We start from the raw sequence: 18,724 nt of genomic DNA on the forward strand, positions 1-18,724 counted from the left end.
AAGTGTGTCATTCATAACTACAGCAATAGACCTTCTACGAAAACCAGAGTTGAAGGGCTTTCTTATTCCAAGGCAAACAGGGGGGAGGAACTGGTTTCAGTTCTCCATTCTCAGCTATCACCCAAGTTATTTAATAAATAACACAAGGGATGAAAATAATACATCTTTTATCAACAGTCTATGCTCAAGATGCAGGCAGAAGCAGAACAACCCATTGATGAAACATTCAGGTTTTTAAAATATCCATCTGGGATATATTTCTTGTTTAGCTGGGATGAATCCTGGGATTCATTCTATTCTGTGGCGAGAACACAGGGGCCAAGAGAAACCGGAGGACGATCTCAGTCATCTTCTGTGGGGTCCCTCAGTTAGTGCTCTATTTCCCACCCTCTGACCTCCGGGTTCCCTCTCACTTCAGAACTGGTTAGTATTAGGGTTAAACCACTACCCTGTTCCTAGGAGGAAGACCTTGATGGAACAGTCCTTGGCAAAGCTATAACCAGAACGAAGTAAGGTTTAAGAGCCTTGCGAAATACAATTAATGGGATTTCACAAAAACTACTTAAGTAACTTCCATTGAAATACTGAAGAGTGAATACAACAGTATTTCATTTCATCGGATCTGGCTGATCTTGAAGATTCCATGAGGCTTTTCAGTGTTATGCTAAGTAAACTTGGAAACATATATTACATATATCTACAAGTAAGAAAACAGAGAAGGGCAGAATCTTCACGGAAAGGTTCTTAAACCCAACTCCTGATGGTGGCTCGTTATTCACAGATGTCTGTGTTCTCAATGGCAGGTGCCAAGTGGCAGCTGGAACACCCCTGGGCATCACAATGTGGCTATGGTCCAGAAAACTTAATTACTGAATCAAAGGCAGAGACAGTGGTCGCCCTGCCTCTTGTCTGCACCTTGGTTTTTAACATGGAACACCTCTAGCTTTTCAGCCACATAAAAAAATGAACTCTTAATGTAGCCCAAAGAACAACTTCAGCCTCCCTTAATTTGGTACCTGGTGTAATGGGAAGGGCATGGATTTTGGAAACAGAGAGATGAGGATTCAGATTCTGGCTCAGCTGTTTCATAGCCATGTCACTTCTGAAAACATTTTTTCTTTTAACTGTCTCTGAGCTCGGGCTAAAAGATTAGAGATGAGTGAATGTCAAATGGTTAACACAGGGCCTCGCCATTCAGTCTACTATGTGTATGAGGGTCACATTCTCTAGCCCATTTACCCTAACCTCGTGGGGAAATTCAGTGGTCTCTCTCTGGGTCTTGTTATATATTACAGCTCCAGGCAAGGAAGCAAGTTTCATTTTTAAAACTTTGTGGTCTTCTTATTACTACCCAGGAAGATACCAGTTTCTAGGGGCTACTTAACCAAATGTTCACTCTACTTCCTAATATCCCTACAAAGTCATATAAAATTAGGATGTGGTCCATTCATACAAAGGACAAGTAACTGGTAATTCTCTTGGTGATCCACATTTCTACCTAATCTATAACTGTGATTAACTCTGATGCCCAGTGTCACTGTTGTCCTGGGGATTAGTTGACAAAATAAACCTTCTCTTCCTGGTTTGTCAAACGAGACCCAGTTATGTGCCTACATAATTGCCCAAGCAATTTCTGGGCTGATTTTCATATAACAAAGTCACACCTTTCCATCCACAACAGAAACGTTGGCAGCTGGTGAGGATTCGGCAGTGGAGGTTGAAGGAAATATGTGAAAACTAGCATCTCTCGGTGACCTGACAATTTCATTCTGCCGGTACAATCGATGATGGCGGAGTTTGGAGACCCAAGCATCAAACCAGTCCTGGGATTTCACCTGAAACAAAAAACAAGAGGAGACAGTAAGGATGGAACCAATCTCCAATTTACCACTGGCACAGGCAAGTGAATTCCCCTGATAATGGCAGAGAAACTCTTCTCTGTTCTCAAACTAGTGAAAAGTGACTTTACCTTCAAATGATAGATGTGCTCTTCTGTGTCAAGGTCTATTCTCCGAGCTTTCTTTTTAATTGACATGACCGAGAGTCCGACATCGATGCTTCCATGGACCTTCCCCTTTTGAATCTGAAGTCAGAAGACTAGTAAATAGGCTAGAAGGATATATGACTTTCTGTTTCTGTACTGAAGTGAGAGTAATGGAATCTTTAACTTATTTATGGGAGATGGAATATCACACCTCCTTTACAAAGAGAAAATGGTTTAGGTCCTTAATCTGAGAACAGCTGGAGCTTCTGTGACTTCCCACCAATATCAATAAACAAGACTATTCATTTCTTTTTCTTTTTTCAACTTTATTTGTTTTTAGTAATCTCTACACCCAATGTGGGGCTTGAACTCATGACCCCAAGATCAAGAGTCACATGCTCTATCAACTGAGCCAGCCAGGTGCCCCAAGACTACTGGCTTCTTAGTCCTGTTTCTGGCATAATTTATAATGCTAATTTTCATAATTCTAGATTGCACAGTTTATATCCCCCAAAAAGCTATGTTTAGTGGTTCCTAAAATAACTATGGTCAATCTTTGACCTACAACCCAGAATATCCCCCAAGTAATCAACCATCAGCCAGCTGCTGAGGCCGAACTGGGCAGCTGGGACTAAGAGCTCAGAGCAGTCAGTCCTTCCTCTGGTTGCCCTTGTCTGATCAAGGACACACGGCTGAATTCGATGGAAGAGATGGGGACAAAACAGAACCCTGACTTATTTCCCTCTGCCACACTGACAAGACGGATGGTATCTTCCAGTCTCACATGTAAACAACTACTTCAAGAAAAAAATTTGCAATGATGTTAGTGAGTTAGGATTTCCAAGATAAAAGGATGCGTGAAACAGATATGAAGTTCATAAGATAGATTTCAAAAGGATATAGGTAAGAACAAAGGTTGCTTTAAATCTCAAAATAAAGCACATAAAGCATAGCTTATTGAGAGACGCAGGAAAAAAGGTCTATTTGGGTTTTCTCTCCAAGACAGAAGGGGTCATTTTATTAGTGTATCACATGTAGGTTTAACCTTCTGTTCTTAACGACATCCATGACAATTGTTAAATTAAATCTTCATGCTCCAGTTAGAGATTTTTATGCTAGCATGAGCACAAGCATAAAACACACCTTGCCTGGAACATGGAAGTCTGGGAGCTTGTTACATCTGACAGGCACACAAATGCACAAAGCTGGGAACTATGTCACAAGGCTTGCACAACGGTGGTGTTTACTCACTTTAAAACCATCTTTGAAACATGTCCTGCGTGCTACTTACATCGAGTGGTGCCTTTGAATACTTTAACATTCCATTATCCAGGACAAAAAAACGCTGCAAGAACCAAACAAGCCCCAGTTACAGGGTGCATTCTGAATCATATAGAACAGTCACAAGTGTGCGGCTAATGTGGCTTGGCATTTAGCAATCAGCATGTTTGATCATTTTCATGTATTTGAATTCAGTGCACCTGGTCATCGTCGGTCACATTAACTGGTCAGGAAATCTGAGCTTGAATTTTGTCTCATCAGCCTACTAGGGTTTTGGGTTTTTTGCTTTTTTTTTTTTTTTTGTTATTGTTGTTTTAAACACACAATCCAGTGGGAATACATGGTTTTCCTTAGAGGGAGTGGGGTTGGGGGCTAGAATCTCAGATCCTCAACCATGACTTTCTGAATGAATCACACTGGGGTGTTTTTGAAAGTAAGAAATGAAAAGAACTCAGTTGAGGTCACAGTGATTCTGTGAGGAGCTTCTCCAGAGGGACTTTTTTTCACCCTGGATGTAAACTCCTACATTTCCCTGGATACCATGGAAAATTCCTGAAAATGCTCAAGTCTGGCACAGGAGTCGGTGAACTAGATCTATGAGTAAGAAACTATCTGGAAAGTTTAAGAAGGAGCTTTAGCAATATATTTGCATCTCCATTTAGCAAAATGCTTACATTTCACTATTAGTACAAGAGATTAAATATTCTTTCTGAATTACTTTAAGAGCAAAAAAAAAAAAGAGAGAGAGAGAGAGAGAAAGGGTTTTTGGCAGTTTTTGTCTCCTCCAAGATGCTCCTGGTCCAGTCCAAATGAATCTAGCCATCATTGCTTCACACTTACTCAGAAACCCTCTGCTGACTTCCTTTCCCTGGGCAATTCACAAGGGAAAGAACAGCTCTCAGGACCCAACTGAACAACGGGTCCAGTGCTCTCCTATAGTCTCCACAGATGCAAGGAGTCTTTCTATTGTTGGAAAATTACTCTGCTGGGAAGGTTTTATGTGATTCGGGAACGCTTAGCTGCCGCGGTGGCAGGCGGTCAGGCTTAGGTAATACTCTGCACGGCACTCAGAGAAGATCAGAAAAACCCCTTCGACACAGGTTCTAGGGCAATAAGTGAGCCTTGGAAGAAAGCATCTCCACAGCTGAAAAACACTTCATTACTCAATCACCCATAGCTCGGGCTATCAAATAGGCTATTACTTGAATAAATATCTGTGGCGTTAGAGCCCGGGAGAACAGGCAATGCAAGTGAGAACCTCTTACTATTTACATAGAAAAATGCTCAAAGGCATGGCCCAGAAAGAGTGGCTGTTGAACCACAGCCAGTCTGGCTGAGATGTGGGCCTGAGAATGCGATTAGTGAGAGATTCAGAGGGCATTGGTTTCTTTGACTTCTTTCTTCTCCTTTTCCATTTCTACCTATCAAAGAACGTTAGCGGGGATCATCTATTGTGTGATCACAGGGGAAGAGATTAGCAGGGCCACTGATTCGAGGAACCGCAAAGTGGTGAGGCCAGCATGAAAAACAAAAGGTGATTCTAGGAAGGAGTATGGCCAGGTGGCCAAAATCCAAGGAAGAACAAGGGTAGAGAGAAATTCCAGGTATTGGGATAATATTATGGGTTCACGGGAGACTGAAGAGGCTTCTGACAAGTGGGAAGGAACACTAGTCAGAAGCCTCGTGGACCTGTTTTTACTTCACCCTCAGAGACAGGGGACGGGGGCAACATTTCCCGTCCATTAACTTTAAGTCTTTCCCTTAAATGGCAAAAAAATCTATTTCCTAAGGACCCAGTGACTTCAGAGACAGTACTGGTGGTCTCTTGAAGGTCTCTCGAAGGGCTTATATTGAAAATGGAGGACAATTTTCTCCTTCTTAGCACTACAGTATTCTCATTACTCAGGTAATTGCAACAGCGCAGTACCAAATATTTGCTCCATAATTAAAACTGGAAGACGGAGAAAGGCTGTGGCTCAGGCGGAGAAGAACAAGCCACGTCCTTCCGAGGGCAGTAAAGAGACTTCCAAGATCAGTGACTGAGCATCTCCAGTTTGCACTGGTAACAATCATTCCAAGACTTCATCCCAAGGACTTACACAGACATTTGTGTATGAGGATGGTCATCACAACACCATAATAGTAAAAAAGTCAGACATATCCTCCATGTCCAGCAATAGGAAATTGGTTCAGTCATGGTGGAATATCTAACAAAAATCCACCCAGTGGAACATATGCATGCATTTAAAAACATATCTTTAATAAGCACATAGTCATATTATTATTTTTTTAATATTCATATTATTTCTAAATGAAAAACAGCAGAGTAGACAACACGTACAAGCTGGACGTTAACTATCATGTAAAATGTTTTCTCCGCATACCGGTATTACAGATCTCAGTCTTAAATAGGTATAACAGGCTGAAGCCTATACGGTTAAAAAAAAAAAAAAGAAAGGCTGTGACAATTACTTTATACATGCAAACATACTCTCTGATTTCCACCTAATGACACCAAATAAGATTCTCTCTATGACAAAGATGATCTGAAGGTGAATACGATGAAAATGGTACCTTGTGCCAGCCTTTTAAAGGCCATTTTCTTTTCTTCAGCATAAAGCCTTCATGCTTGTCTGGTCTCTGGACATTGGTTTGGCCTATTTTCAGCCCTTCTATAATTTCCCAGCTGTCAGCTTCCTGAGAGAAAAGAAGAAAAACTAAATCACATGTTTTTCAGTGTTTGATGACACGGTCAAAGCGAACTCTTAAGTGAAAGCTGCTTTTGAAGGAACACCGGACGCACCAGGAGTATGAACCACATCCTGGTGCAAAGTCTAACATTCGACACAGCGTTGTGCTGGTAAGTGAAGTTAAAATGAGTTTCCAGGTAGACCTGGATGCTCACGGGCCCATCTGAGATGGCTGGCTGCTGGACTTAGGAGCAGAAGGGAGTTTTGATGTCATGCACTTGGAAGGTTTAAAATGCATTTTTCCAGAGAGTTCATCTCTGGGCACCAAGCCACTTTAACGGTTTTAAGGGAAGGCTGTTTTGATGACAAGTGTTCAATTAGTGCAGAGTCCCGGTCTTCTGTGCGAAATGGAAAGGCCACAGTGTTCTGAGTGGCCCATTACCTACTCAACTAGAGGTGGTGCCATGGGCTGCACGCATTTCAGAGCTTACAGGACGTGCCCTGCTCACCACACAACCCCCAGAAGTCCATGCTTTTGAAGACACACATCCTGAGAAACACGCATGCTTAGGAGCCCACAGAAAGAGCACCAGACCTCAGGCTAGAAATCTGGGATCCTAGAGGCTACATGATCATCCTCCTCTGTTAAAAACAGACCAAATCATGGTTTCTTCTTTTAAAGATGCATTCTGTGTGTCTATGATGTATACATTTTTTAATGAGTTGTCAACATTTAAAAGTCAGAAGATTTCAGATGTAAAAAACATCTGAATTTTGGGGCACCTGGGTGGCTCAGTTGGTTGAGCAACTGCTTTTGGCTCAGGTCATGATCCCAGGGTCCTGGGATCGAGCCCTGCATCGGGCTCCCTGCTCAGTGGGGAGCCTGCTTCTGCCTCTCCCTCTGCCTGCCGCTCTGCCTACTTGTGCTCTCTCTCTCTCTCTGTCAAATAAATAAATAAATAAAATCTTTAAAAAAAAAATCTGAATTTTGAGTGTCTTATTCAAGTCTATGAGATCTGTCAGCACTGGGCCTGCCATGAGGGAAATCGTCAGCTTGTCACAGTGCCCCTTGGGCCTGTCTCCATGTGAGATACGAGATCCTTAGCAGCATCCCAGGTTTTCGGATCCCTGGACCAGGTGATTCCTAAGGGCCTATGCGGCTCCAAAGTAACTGCAGACCTGGCCAACACTGATATTCTAGATCTCGGGCATGTGATGCAATGGGGCAGTAGAGGCAGGAGCAACAAGGTCACGCCCCACACACAACGGCTCCACCCCCTCCCACGGCACAGGGAAGCCCAGCGGGTTCAGCTTCGGAAAGCTGGGTGCAGCGCCACCAAGGAGGGCAGGGCTCTCCGAGGAATGCCCCATCTCAAACTGACTTGGGAAACTGCCTTCCAAAGAGATACATTCTATCAGGAACCATCCTTCAACCACAGAACAGAGGCTTCAACAGGAATGGCTGATGCGTTCCACCTCGGGGGCAGATGGACTTGCTGGTGCAAAGGTCTAGGTGGTGGCCGCCCAGAACCTGCGGAAGGACCGTGAGGCTCTGACAAGGCCCAGAGGCAGAGATGCCATGACCAGTTACTGACGCTGGCCCGGGGTGGGGGGGGGGGGAACTGATATAGTTACCGACCATTCCCCGTTTCCTTTTTCCCTCCTTCCATCCTAGAAGCCGTTGCCCTATGGCCAAGTCACATCTCTGTTTAAGATCAAGTAGGTATAAATGGGGGTGTGTTTTTTCACAGTAAGATATGTTTAGGACATGCAGCCGAACATTGCTTCATTCTAGCATCATTATAAGCCAGGAGACACTCCTGGCTTATAAAAAGCCCTCTCGGTCAACATTGTGCCTCTGTTCTTCCAAATCCAACTCTAAATGCTTCCCTCACTGGACAAGGAAAACCAATCTGAGACCAGTGCCATTTGTTTGTCTACTTGGTCATCCCTGAGGGCTCCCCAGTGAATGAACTATTTACCTTACAAAAACACACTTACTGGTATCCACTTATCAGCCTTAAGAACCTTTACAGTATTTGTAAGTGTCTCCTTACACACAGCCCAAGAAGTAATTTTCTACTTGAAGATAATACTGTCAGGAATTGTGGGATTGAGCTGGTCAAAACTGTTAATTAGATACAGCAATTTTTTTTTTTTTTTTTTAAGAGAGAGAGAGCGCACGAGCAGGGAGGAAGGGGCAAAGGGAGATGGGGAGCGAGAATCCCAAGCAGGCTCCATGCCCAGTGTGGAGACCCACGCGGGGCTTGATCTTGTGTCCCTGAGATCATGACCTGAGCCAAATTCATGAGTCGGATGCTTAATCAATTGAGCCACTCAGGCACAGCTAGATATAGTAATTTTTTAAAAAATGTTTCTGATGAGACAATTTCAGGCTGTATACCATGTTTTTTTGGACAATACTAGTACAGGTGGCATTATGGTCTAGAGCACAAAGTAGGGTGTTCTGGTATCCCCATTTTAAAATACTGAACTGCAACTCAACAAATCAGCATTGCTTATGAATGTTAGAATAATCAGAGAAAATACTAGGTTCTACTACCACCAGAAAAGTAAATTAAAATTTTCATAATGATAGCTTTCTACTGATTTCTTTTTAAAAGTTTGATACACAATCAAGTAATTAAAGAAAACTCTATATGTGTAAATATATTAGAGATTTCTCTGTTCTTAGATAGCAGGTGTATTTAATGACATTTCTATTTTTAGTAGCCCTATCCATGGATAGCATCTCTAGAATAACATTTTGATTTTAAGCTAGATCTTATTTGAAGGCTAGTATTCATCTTTGACTTATTCTGTGTGTGTGTATGATGTGCATATATATGTGTTATGTGTGTATATACAGAATGTGTGTATACATATTTTATACATATATATGTATATATATTTGTATATGATATGTGGGGGTGTGTGTGTTGAAGAATACACTGGAAAACTTGTAAAATGGAAATATTTAATAAATATAATGCTTTTTGGATTTTTTCTAATTAAATACAGACTATAATACCAGCTTATTGCTATGGTGCTATGGCTACTGATTTCTATCACAGAAGTTTTTTTCTTAGTTTAACTACAGAGGAGGGAAGAAAAGGGATGATATAGAAAAGGCAAAAAATTAAAATGTATTTTTAAACATAAATGCAGTAGCTCCGAACAAATAACTCCATTTGCTCTAATCCAATGTTACTAAAGCCAAAGGAAATTGAAAAGAATCCTAATACAGTTCTTATAGTTAAATAAGCTGTCAAACTGATGAAGAGGCAAGGAGGTAAATCCAGAGCAAACAACATTCTCCCTATTTCAATTATAATGCTGATGATAATGTTGTAAATAAGGTGTGTAAGATATGGAAACCGCCCATCTCAGTACTTACTACGACCCACCTCTATGCCTAGTAGACTAGGTCGACCTCAAGAAAGTTAATATCACTTTCTGAAAACTGAAGAATTTTTTTGTAATTTCAACTGATTCTAATTTTCTGTTTTAAAGTCTCCATTTTCGTTGGTTTACTTATAACAGAAACAGAGTCAAAAGCCCTAATGTGATCACATCAGGACTTCAGTCAGAAACACAAACATTTTTGCTGTTCCAGAAATTTGAAATACACTTTTTATCTAATAATAACTAAAAACAGAAAGTCATCTGATAACAGCCCTAGTCTGCTCAACAAAGACATTTCCTTTCTCCAGAGTATCTCTAGATGCAGGGGTGCTGGGGGCAGGCGGTCTGGGAACGTGCTTCCAAAGGTGGAAACACCAAAGAAGGTCAACAATGCAGTCAGGACGCTGCATACTTCAGTGTTCTTCCACCACCCACCGGGCCAGGAAGCCCGTCTTCTTGCAAAGGGACTGAGAGAGGGTGAGGTGCTATGGTACCTGGAAGGGATGGGATCCTCTGATTTCATGAGGCCCCGGAGATACGGTACCTGTTAATACAAAACCCACCACAAGAAGAGTAGCGGTCCTGGAGCAGGATCCACGGAGGATAATGGGAAGCGGATGCTGTTGGAGCCTGACCCAGATGCCCCATCAGGCCAGCGGATCCTGGCGGATCCTGGCCCCAGTTGCCTGGGTGCGAATCTCCCTCCTCCACGGCTGCAGCACTTACAGCTCAGCCTCTCCCTCCCTCAAGACTCTCACCTACTGAAGGACACAGGAGTACAAACAGCCAGGGAACAAGAAGTCCCTGCCTCAGGGTGAGAGCAAATCTGTGGTCCAATCCATGCTCCAGGGCTCACCCTGGGAACGGGCTCCAGCGGGAACTCCAGCCCAAACCCCTTCCTGCCAGCACCGCACTGGCCCTCACCTATACGCTTCTCTTTGCTCCCGAGGGCTCTTCCTCAATAAATCACAAACCGCCTACACCCAGTCCCCCTTCTAGAAGACCTGATGTAAGACAGAAGGTAAGCTAAAGTAAGAGATGTCGAAGCACAGGGACAGGTTGGGGCGGACGGTGCACGGGGAAGGGAGATGAGGAGCAGCCTTTGAAGAAGGAGTCCCGTGGGCCTGGCTTAGAAGAGCAGGAGTTTTAGCGAGGCACAGGAGAGACTCCAGAAGGAGCAGCCATGCCACACCGGGGGAGAGCAAGAGCACGGCCGGGATCGGGAACGGTGCGCAGATGGACATAGTCAGAGTATACAGTCAGGTGCCAAGGATGCTAGTGGTGCACGTGGTGGGAGAAGAGGGACCAGAGCTAGCCTCGTGGGCATCTGCTCTTTATTACTGTTCTTGTACTAGACCGCTAGTTTATTACATGAGGGTAAAACTTGGGAAGAGCCGGGCAGAAGAGACGCAGAGGGCAAGCTCTCGGCACAGGGTGAGGAGCTTCCGTGCCCTCAGCTTCCGTGCCCTCTGCAGCGGTGGCAATCCCCCAGGGCCTCCCCCTGCTCAACAACCAGAAAGCTCCTCCTGATCTGTGCTTTTAATGCCAGCAACTCTCCTTTCCGTTTCCACATGTCCACCTCAGAGGTTTCCTCTCACCGTGTATCTCCCACCATCCTGGTTTCTGGCACACACCTCACGGCTATCTGACTCTGGACAGCTAACTTAGTGATGCCCCAAGTCTCAGTTTTCCTTCTCAGCAAAATGAGAAGAACATTGGTAGTCACTTCGTCGAGGAGGCTGATGTTGGAAAAGAGTGTCTGTACTGATCCAATGCCTGGGACAAAGGAGATGCTCAAGAAATGTTAGCTGCCTCTCCCACTGCCCCAGTATTTATTTCTTCTCTCTCTCCACTAGCTGCCTGTAAGAGAGAACTGATGTTTTCAAAGAGATTACTAGTTGTAGTTACCAGGTAGGCATTCTCTCAGTTTGCCATTCAAATAGAAATCAGATCATCTCTCTTTCTCTCTAAATTATTTTTTAAGTTTGATAACCCCCTTTCCTTAGTTCTGCAGTCTACTCCTGTCCAATACCACAAACTTTATAACTTGTAATGTCTTCCAAACATAAAAAGCACAAGCATACATATTCCATACCATGAAGTATGTTCTTTCCTTAAAGGATTCTGTTTAGTATAGGAAAAGCGAAGTGGAAGAATCAGTGATAAATATTTCAAAGTCTTTGGGGAAATAAAGTGCTATTTTTATATTTGCATTCCAAATCCCCAAGCATTCTTTTTTCTGAGTTTCTCCAGAGGAGAGGCAGCCCACTGAAGAAAACTGCAGGGAGTAGAGCAAGGGGTAGGGATGTGTAGGATGGCGTCTCCTCAACTTTTCCTTACGATTTTTTTGATTTGAGACACAAATGAATTTAGATGTCTTCCCAGTCCAAGAAAGAGAAGGCTTTTGAAGGGAGGGAATGCTGGGTTCCATTAAACAAAAGAGGTTTTCATTAGGAGTCTGCGGTGTTCTAGAAGCTCATAGCAAGGAAGGCCTGGGACTCTGAATGTCCAACAGCGCCTCCAGGCAGGTGCTATCGGACCTGCAGAGGGGCTAGAACTGAAATAGTCTTAAGTCTGAATCCCTGCCCTGCTACTGAGCAGCTTTTTCAGACTTTGAGCAAGTTCTTCATTCTCGGTTTCCATATTTGTAAACGTAATAGATACCTACAGTGCTGTTAGCACTGTTAGCTGTTAGCAAGGGTTCTGTTCAATGGGATCGTGTATTTAAGCACCTGACACCTTGCCTGAGATGCAGCACGCAGGCAATCATGGTAGCTCTTGCTGCTGTTGTTACGACTGTGATTTTTTGCTGGACCCAATGATTTTTTTTATTAGCTTGATGTAGAAATAGATGCTCATGTCTCCAACAGGAGAATGACCATGGTTTCTCTTCCTTTAAACTAAAGAGTATTTTGGATCTTTGTAGTCCCGCAATTCCCAGCAAAATACACTTTCATCTGTTCCTCCCTTACACCGGGCAGAGAAAGCCAACGTACTGGAGATAGAAAGATGTGGCAGCACAGTCCCATGGGAGGAATCCCAGCTACCCGAAGGGAAGTCAGGTGGAAAGCCTGTTTATAGTCCTGCCGGCCCCAGAGCAGGCATCACGCCATCCTAGAAAGCATCACATCCCGTCACTGACCTTGGAAAGGGGGACCGGCTCTGGTTCTAGCAACTGCCGACTGACAGAGGGCTCCGTGCTGGAGGAAGCAGTCCTCTCCAGGACATGGATACTCTGAAAATACATGGAAATACAGCCCAGCGTTAGACAACCCATTTTTCATGCAGATGGACCTGGAGGTGAGATCGCACGGATCACAGTAAGAACAGTGAGCCACATTAACAACGGCAAGTTCCCGAGGGGACCAAAGACAGCAGTAACAGTCAGAAAAATGTCAGCACAGGATTTGGTTTCTCCCCCTTATGCCTGTGTTGTTCAGCTCCTGCTGTAGGGCTGGTTCCGGGCTCAGAGAAAAGGTCAGAGATCAACAGATTTTAAAAACCACAGAGCATGTCTCAACATATGTATAACTTTATGAGAATGTACATCTACCACTCAGTCTTACATAAAAGTATTTGCTTACCTCTCCAAGGGCAACAGACAAAAAGGAAGGTCTGTATCAAAAAAGCTCTGAGCTTTAACACCACTTAAGTCTCTAGAGCTGCTTATAGTTCTTATGAAAAAATTATAATTGTAATATCTTACAATAATTTTTAAATGCACAGAGAAGAAAACAATTCATCAAATACAATAAACAGTAGCCCGTGTTTTACAGATTATGAAAAGCACTCACAGATCACTAAGATAGCATTCTAACAGAAAAATAGGCAAAGTGCATGAACAGGCAACTCATGAAGAACATCTGAAAAGATGTTCAACCTCAACCTCAGAAGTAGTCAAAGAAATGAAAACCAAACGAATAATGATTTTTTTAACCATCAGATTCAAAAATGGATCAGCTGGGGAAAACGGAGTATAAAGCAGGTATAATCTTTCTAGGAGTCATTTTATTATGAAGTCTTTGGAAAAAGAAGAACATGCCTCATTAACCCAGCAATCCCACAGCTAAATCTTTACCCTAAGGAAATCAGACCGGTATACAAAGATACAAGGACAGATAGTTTACTAAAGTATTATTTTGTTATAGTAAAGAAATAACTAATACACGTGACTTTTAAGGGGATTCCATGAAGTGATTTGAAATGACAATATGACTGATATATCTTTATTGATATGGAAAAAATACCCAAATGATGTCCTGACAACTGAAAAACCATGCTATAAAGAGCATGCAGAATATGATGGTGCTATACATGTAGTCAAAACATATTCCTTCATGCTAACAGTAGCTATGTAAAGGTGGTAGGATTATAGGAGATTTTTAACTTTTTCTTAATATATTTTTTAGTGCAATAAATAGATATTGCTTATATTTTTGGGAAAAATTAAATATTTTCTATGGGGGAATAAACTTGAAAGACATCAAAGAAATAACTCAATGGAGTTAATATTTAGGTATAGACTGAAAATGAAATGTGACATTTTTACTCTAGTGAGAACATTTCATTCGTTCAACAGACAAGGTCAGTATTACAGTTACTCATTGAGGCCTCTCTTTTCTTCTCTTTGCTGGAAAACTATTAGAAGGAAATTGCACTTTGACCTGAGCCATTTTTTTCTAATTTCTTGGTAAGTTTTATGCTTTTGATTATTTCTCTTACCTTGAAAATAAAGGGTCCGATCAGAGATTCTTAAAATCCTACCCAAAAATATTTTTAAAATCATTTATTAGAAAGAGAATAATTATAGTGAAAAGTTTATGAATTGCTCTCATCTCTCCAATTTGTGAGGAAACAGAAGAAATAAGAACAGATAATTTGGGGCCAAATATAAAGTTGGGTAGGGATTAGCAAGAATTCCTAATCTGAGAGCTATAGTGTCCAAGGATAAACTAAGCATTAACTGAGACTCTGTTCTTTCCATTCCCAGATTTACCTGAATTAGCAGAGAGAAATGATAAATGTAGCTGAGTATTCATATGTGTGTCAGTGCCTTTTGTGCAACAGTCAAAAGCAAAGGCATCTTTGGAGAAAGGGGAACCCTCTTACACTGTTGGTGAGAATGCAAGCTGATGCAGCCACTCTGGAAAACAGTGTGAAGGTTCCTCAACAAATTGAACATAGAGCTGACCCGGTAATTGCACTACAAGGTATTTATCCCCAAAATACAAATGTAGTGATCCAAAGGGGCACCTGCACCCCAGTGTTGATACCAGCAATGTCCACAATAGCCAAACTATGGAAAGAGCCCAGATGTCCACTGACAGATGAATGGATAAAGAAAATTTGGGATACACACACACACACACACACACACACACACACACACACAAACCAGAATATTACTCAGCCATCAAAAATGAAATCTTGGAGCGCCTGGGTGGCTCAGTGGGTTAAAGCCTCTGCTTTTGGCTCAGGTCATGATCTCAGGGTCCTGGGATCGAGCCCCACATCAGGCTCTGCATAGCAGGAAGCCTGCTTCCCCCTCTCTCTGCCTGCCTCTCCCTCTCTGTCTACTTGTGATCTCTGTCTGTCAAAAAAAAAAAAACAAAAAAAACCAACTTGCTATTGGTAACAACATGGATGGAACTAGAGGGCATTATGCTAAGCGAAATAAGTCAATCAATCAGAGAAAGACAATTACCATATGATTTCACTCCCATGTGGAATTTAAGAAACAAAACAGAGGAGCATAGGGCAGGGAGGAAAAAATAAAACGAGACAAAATCAGAGAGGGAGACAAACCATAAGAGACTCTTAATCATAGGAAACAAACTAAGGGTTGCTGGAGGGGAGGGGGGTGAGGGGATGGGGTAACAGGGTAATGGACATTAAGGAGGGCACGTGATGTAGTGAGAACTGGGTGTTATATGACTGATGAATCACTGACCTCTACCTCTGAAACTAATAATATACTAAATGCTAATTAATTGAATTTAGATTTAGAAGAATGGGGGAAGAAGTAAGAAAAAAATAGTTCCTTACCCCCTATGATGCATGATTTATTTCTGGGAGAAGGAAATATGCTAGCCCAGAAAAATTCCATAAAATGAATTGCCTGGTAAATTTATGTGTGTGGGGAGGGGGAACCCCTATTTACAGAGTTATTAAATACAAAACTGAAAGAGGTTCTATTCGAAAGTCAATAGACTAAAATCAAACCATCATGGTACAGTGTGAGGTAATGCAAAGAATGTCGATCGGGGCAGCTGGTAGGGAAGTAGAATTATCTCTGGCATCTTTTCCAAACTACACATATCATCCCACGCATAGATTCTGATGAGCCCCCAGGGAAAATCTCCCACCTTCTCACCCCAGAGAGGAACACTGCTATTGATGGGCAGGAATCATCAGCTCTGCTGAATGAGAAAGGGATGAGAAATGAGCAAAATGAGAAAAACCACTGGCCTACAGTCAGATGAAACTAGAACTGAACTTGGGTTCTGAACACATACTAAGTACTTGTTTGGGGCTATTACTTAATTTCTCTCTGCATCTATATCCTTGTCTCCTGGAAAAAGAGAGAATAGTATGAGCTACCTTACAAGCTTAAAGTAAACATTAAGAGAAATACATGACAATGATATTAAATAAATGTTAGTGAAATCTGAATTATATTGTGCCATTTAGATCTATGATATTTTATCAAATAAATATGTCAGATCTACTCACTGTTTTCATTTTACCTAAAAAAAAAAAAAAAAAGCGAAGACATCTTATGGAGGGAAAACCTGGTGGTGTGTGCCCAGATCTATAACAGACAAAAGGGAATAAAGGACACGGAACTCGCATTATTTGTTTGCTCATGTTGGTATTTTGAATAGGAGCCTATTCGAAACATATCAACTACATTTAAAATTTAGATGTATTCTGAGATCCTATAATTAGAAACTAAAATGAGAATTTTGTTGCTGTTGAAGCAGAAACGTAATTACTGTCTTCTGGGAGATCATCATCGTCCCTCCTCCCAACTTTCATTTTCTTTCTTATGTTTTAAAATGACAAACCTAATATATGATCATTATAAAAGATTCAGATAGAAACATAGAAAAATAGAAAAGGAAAGGTCAAACTTCCCACTCATCATTCCACCCCCTAGCTTCTGGAGCAGTGATTCTCAAAAGGTAGCCCACGAACCAAAGACCAAATAAGGCTGAACCAATTTTTGCAAACCGCATCTTCACCCTTGTTCTACTTGGTTACTGATTTTACTAAATCTAAATTGTCCAGTGAAATATATTTGGCTCAAGCTTCTCTTCGAGGGCCCCTCTACCCTCATCTTGGCAGGTCAGTGGGCACTAGAACACATATACATCGCCTCCCTGGCCCCACCCTTCAACAAATGAACATGGTAAGAAAAGCAAAACTTGGAAAGAAACTTGACCTTAGCACCTATAAGGCAGGAAATAAAGTATTAATTCAGGAATTTAGCCAGAGGAAGGAAACTAAATCCTCTAATTTCCAAACCAAGCTACAGACATAGAAGATCAATTAAGGATATGTCAAGTGTGATAAAAATGAATTTTGTCCCTATAGATAACCTGGGAATATTTAAAATGTTGCTAGGAATCAAAAGGATTGGCAACCAAACCAGGAAGAAGCTTCAAAATGCCTACTGCATTATCTGTGACAAATAACATGTTAGGGTTTTTTTTTCCACCTGGTTTTACAAAACAGCTTATATTATAGAAGAAAAGAGGTTCATTTATTTTAAACAAAGTACAATATAGCACACATTCAAGCTGAGTGATAAATACAAGCCCCAAATGTTGATTTGCCAAGTCACAGATAATCATAAAAAAAGTTTACTAAGAAATTGTAAATAAATATTTTATATCACAACTGTATGTATCTATTTTACTAAAAAATTAAAGCATAATTGATAAAACTACCAGGTGATACATTATTATAAATGTAACTAGCTTCAAAAAATAAGCTACTTCGTTTAACCTTTGTAATGATAATGAAGAAGCCAAAAGCTCTTAAGCAAACTTGCACAGCTTTATATTTGTATATTGGAACCTATCGCTGTCTATCCAATTATTTATTACCCAATCCTAAAAAATCAATCCACTACCTTAAGAATTGCCTTCACACTCAGGGTGTTTAAAGCCAAAAGAGCATTTCCCTGAGCTTATTTAACCGTACAAATAACCATTCATTATTTGTTTTGATTGTTTTGTTTGTTTTTGTTCTTATTTAAGGTTGGGGGGCAGAGGCAGAGACAGAATCTTAAGCAGGTTCCCCTTGAGCTCAGAGCCCAATGAGGGGCTTGATCTCACAACCCTGAGATCATGACCTGAGCCAAAATCAGGAGTCAGATGCTTAGTTGACTGAGCCACCCATTCATTACTTGTAATGAAATATCTAAATACTTGAATGCTATAGTTTCAATACTGGCAAAAAAAAAAGAAGACAGTTTTCAAACTTCACCATACTCAGTCTTGGACTCTAGTTAGATTGGGTGCTCTGTGAAGGCAGAGACCGGCTCTTCTCCACCTTGGTAACCCACCTCTAACCCACCTTGGTAACCCACCTCCCTTAGCACAGACTCTGGACACTGTGGCCAGTCAAAAATTTCTGGAGTTTTTCAGTGAGCTCTGATTAATTCGTAGAAACCAGTCCCTTGGCAATCATTGACACGTGATTAGGCATAAAACTGCTTTCTAGTTTCATACTGGAATTATTAAAAAAAAAAAAATCACAGCTCTTATAGGATAGACTTTTGAAAACATTTTGAAGAACTTAACTTTTCAAAGTGAAACATCCAGGGGATTAACCACAGAGCTCTTGCTGAGTAGACTGAAAGCTAATGGCTGGGTCAAATCTAACATGGTGACGTCTACAGTAACAAAAATGAATCCATTCCATAAGGTTTCCTTTAAGATCATACTCGGTGCTATGCTTTGGTATACTTCTCTTCACAATTTGGCTATTTTCATATTCTTTCATAGTGACCTGGAGACACATGCGAAATATCTTCAAGGTGATTTACATATATAAGCAGTTCAATAAAAGATTACATAAACCTGTTAATTATTCTTTTAAAATCAAATTTCCTCTCAAATACTAAAATTACAACTTTTCAATTCAGTGGTTTTTGTTTTTTGTTTTTTTTTTCCCCCTAAGACTTTTTTTTTAAGAGCAGTTTTAAGTTCACAGCAAAATTGGGAGGAAAGTTCAAAGACTTCCCATATCCCACTGGCCCCCACGCAGGCATAGTCTCTCCCATCAATCATCTCTCTGCCCCATTAGAGTGGTACATGTGTGACAGTGATGAACGTAGCTGCGTTCCAGGTCAGTT

At 41.4% G+C, this 18,724-nt stretch overlaps 1 protein-coding gene across 6 annotated transcripts in view; it reads right to left on the reverse strand.

Annotated features, from left to right (window-relative positions):
- Nucleotides 1-18,724, reverse strand: part of OSBPL6 (oxysterol binding protein like 6) — a 206,096-nt gene that overhangs the window by 54,412 nt on the left and 132,960 nt on the right. For all 6 annotated transcript variants that reach the window (XM_080797948.1, XM_080797946.1, XM_080797947.1 and 3 more), the window contains 5 exons: nucleotides 12,503-12,595; nucleotides 5,840-5,962; nucleotides 3,276-3,329; nucleotides 1,970-2,083; nucleotides 1,665-1,835 (listed from right to left, as the gene is read on the reverse strand). In XM_080797948.1, the coding sequence (XP_080654074.1) occupies nucleotides 1,665-1,835; nucleotides 1,970-2,083; nucleotides 3,276-3,329; nucleotides 5,840-5,962; nucleotides 12,503-12,595 (555 nt within the window). The remainder of the gene's footprint in view (nucleotides 1-1,664; nucleotides 1,836-1,969; nucleotides 2,084-3,275; nucleotides 3,330-5,839; nucleotides 5,963-12,502; nucleotides 12,596-18,724) is intronic.

The sequence above is a fragment of the Martes martes genome (assembly GCF_963455335.1).
Source record: "Martes martes genome assembly, chromosome: 3".
Taxonomy (NCBI): Eukaryota; Metazoa; Chordata; class Mammalia; order Carnivora; family Mustelidae; genus Martes; species Martes martes.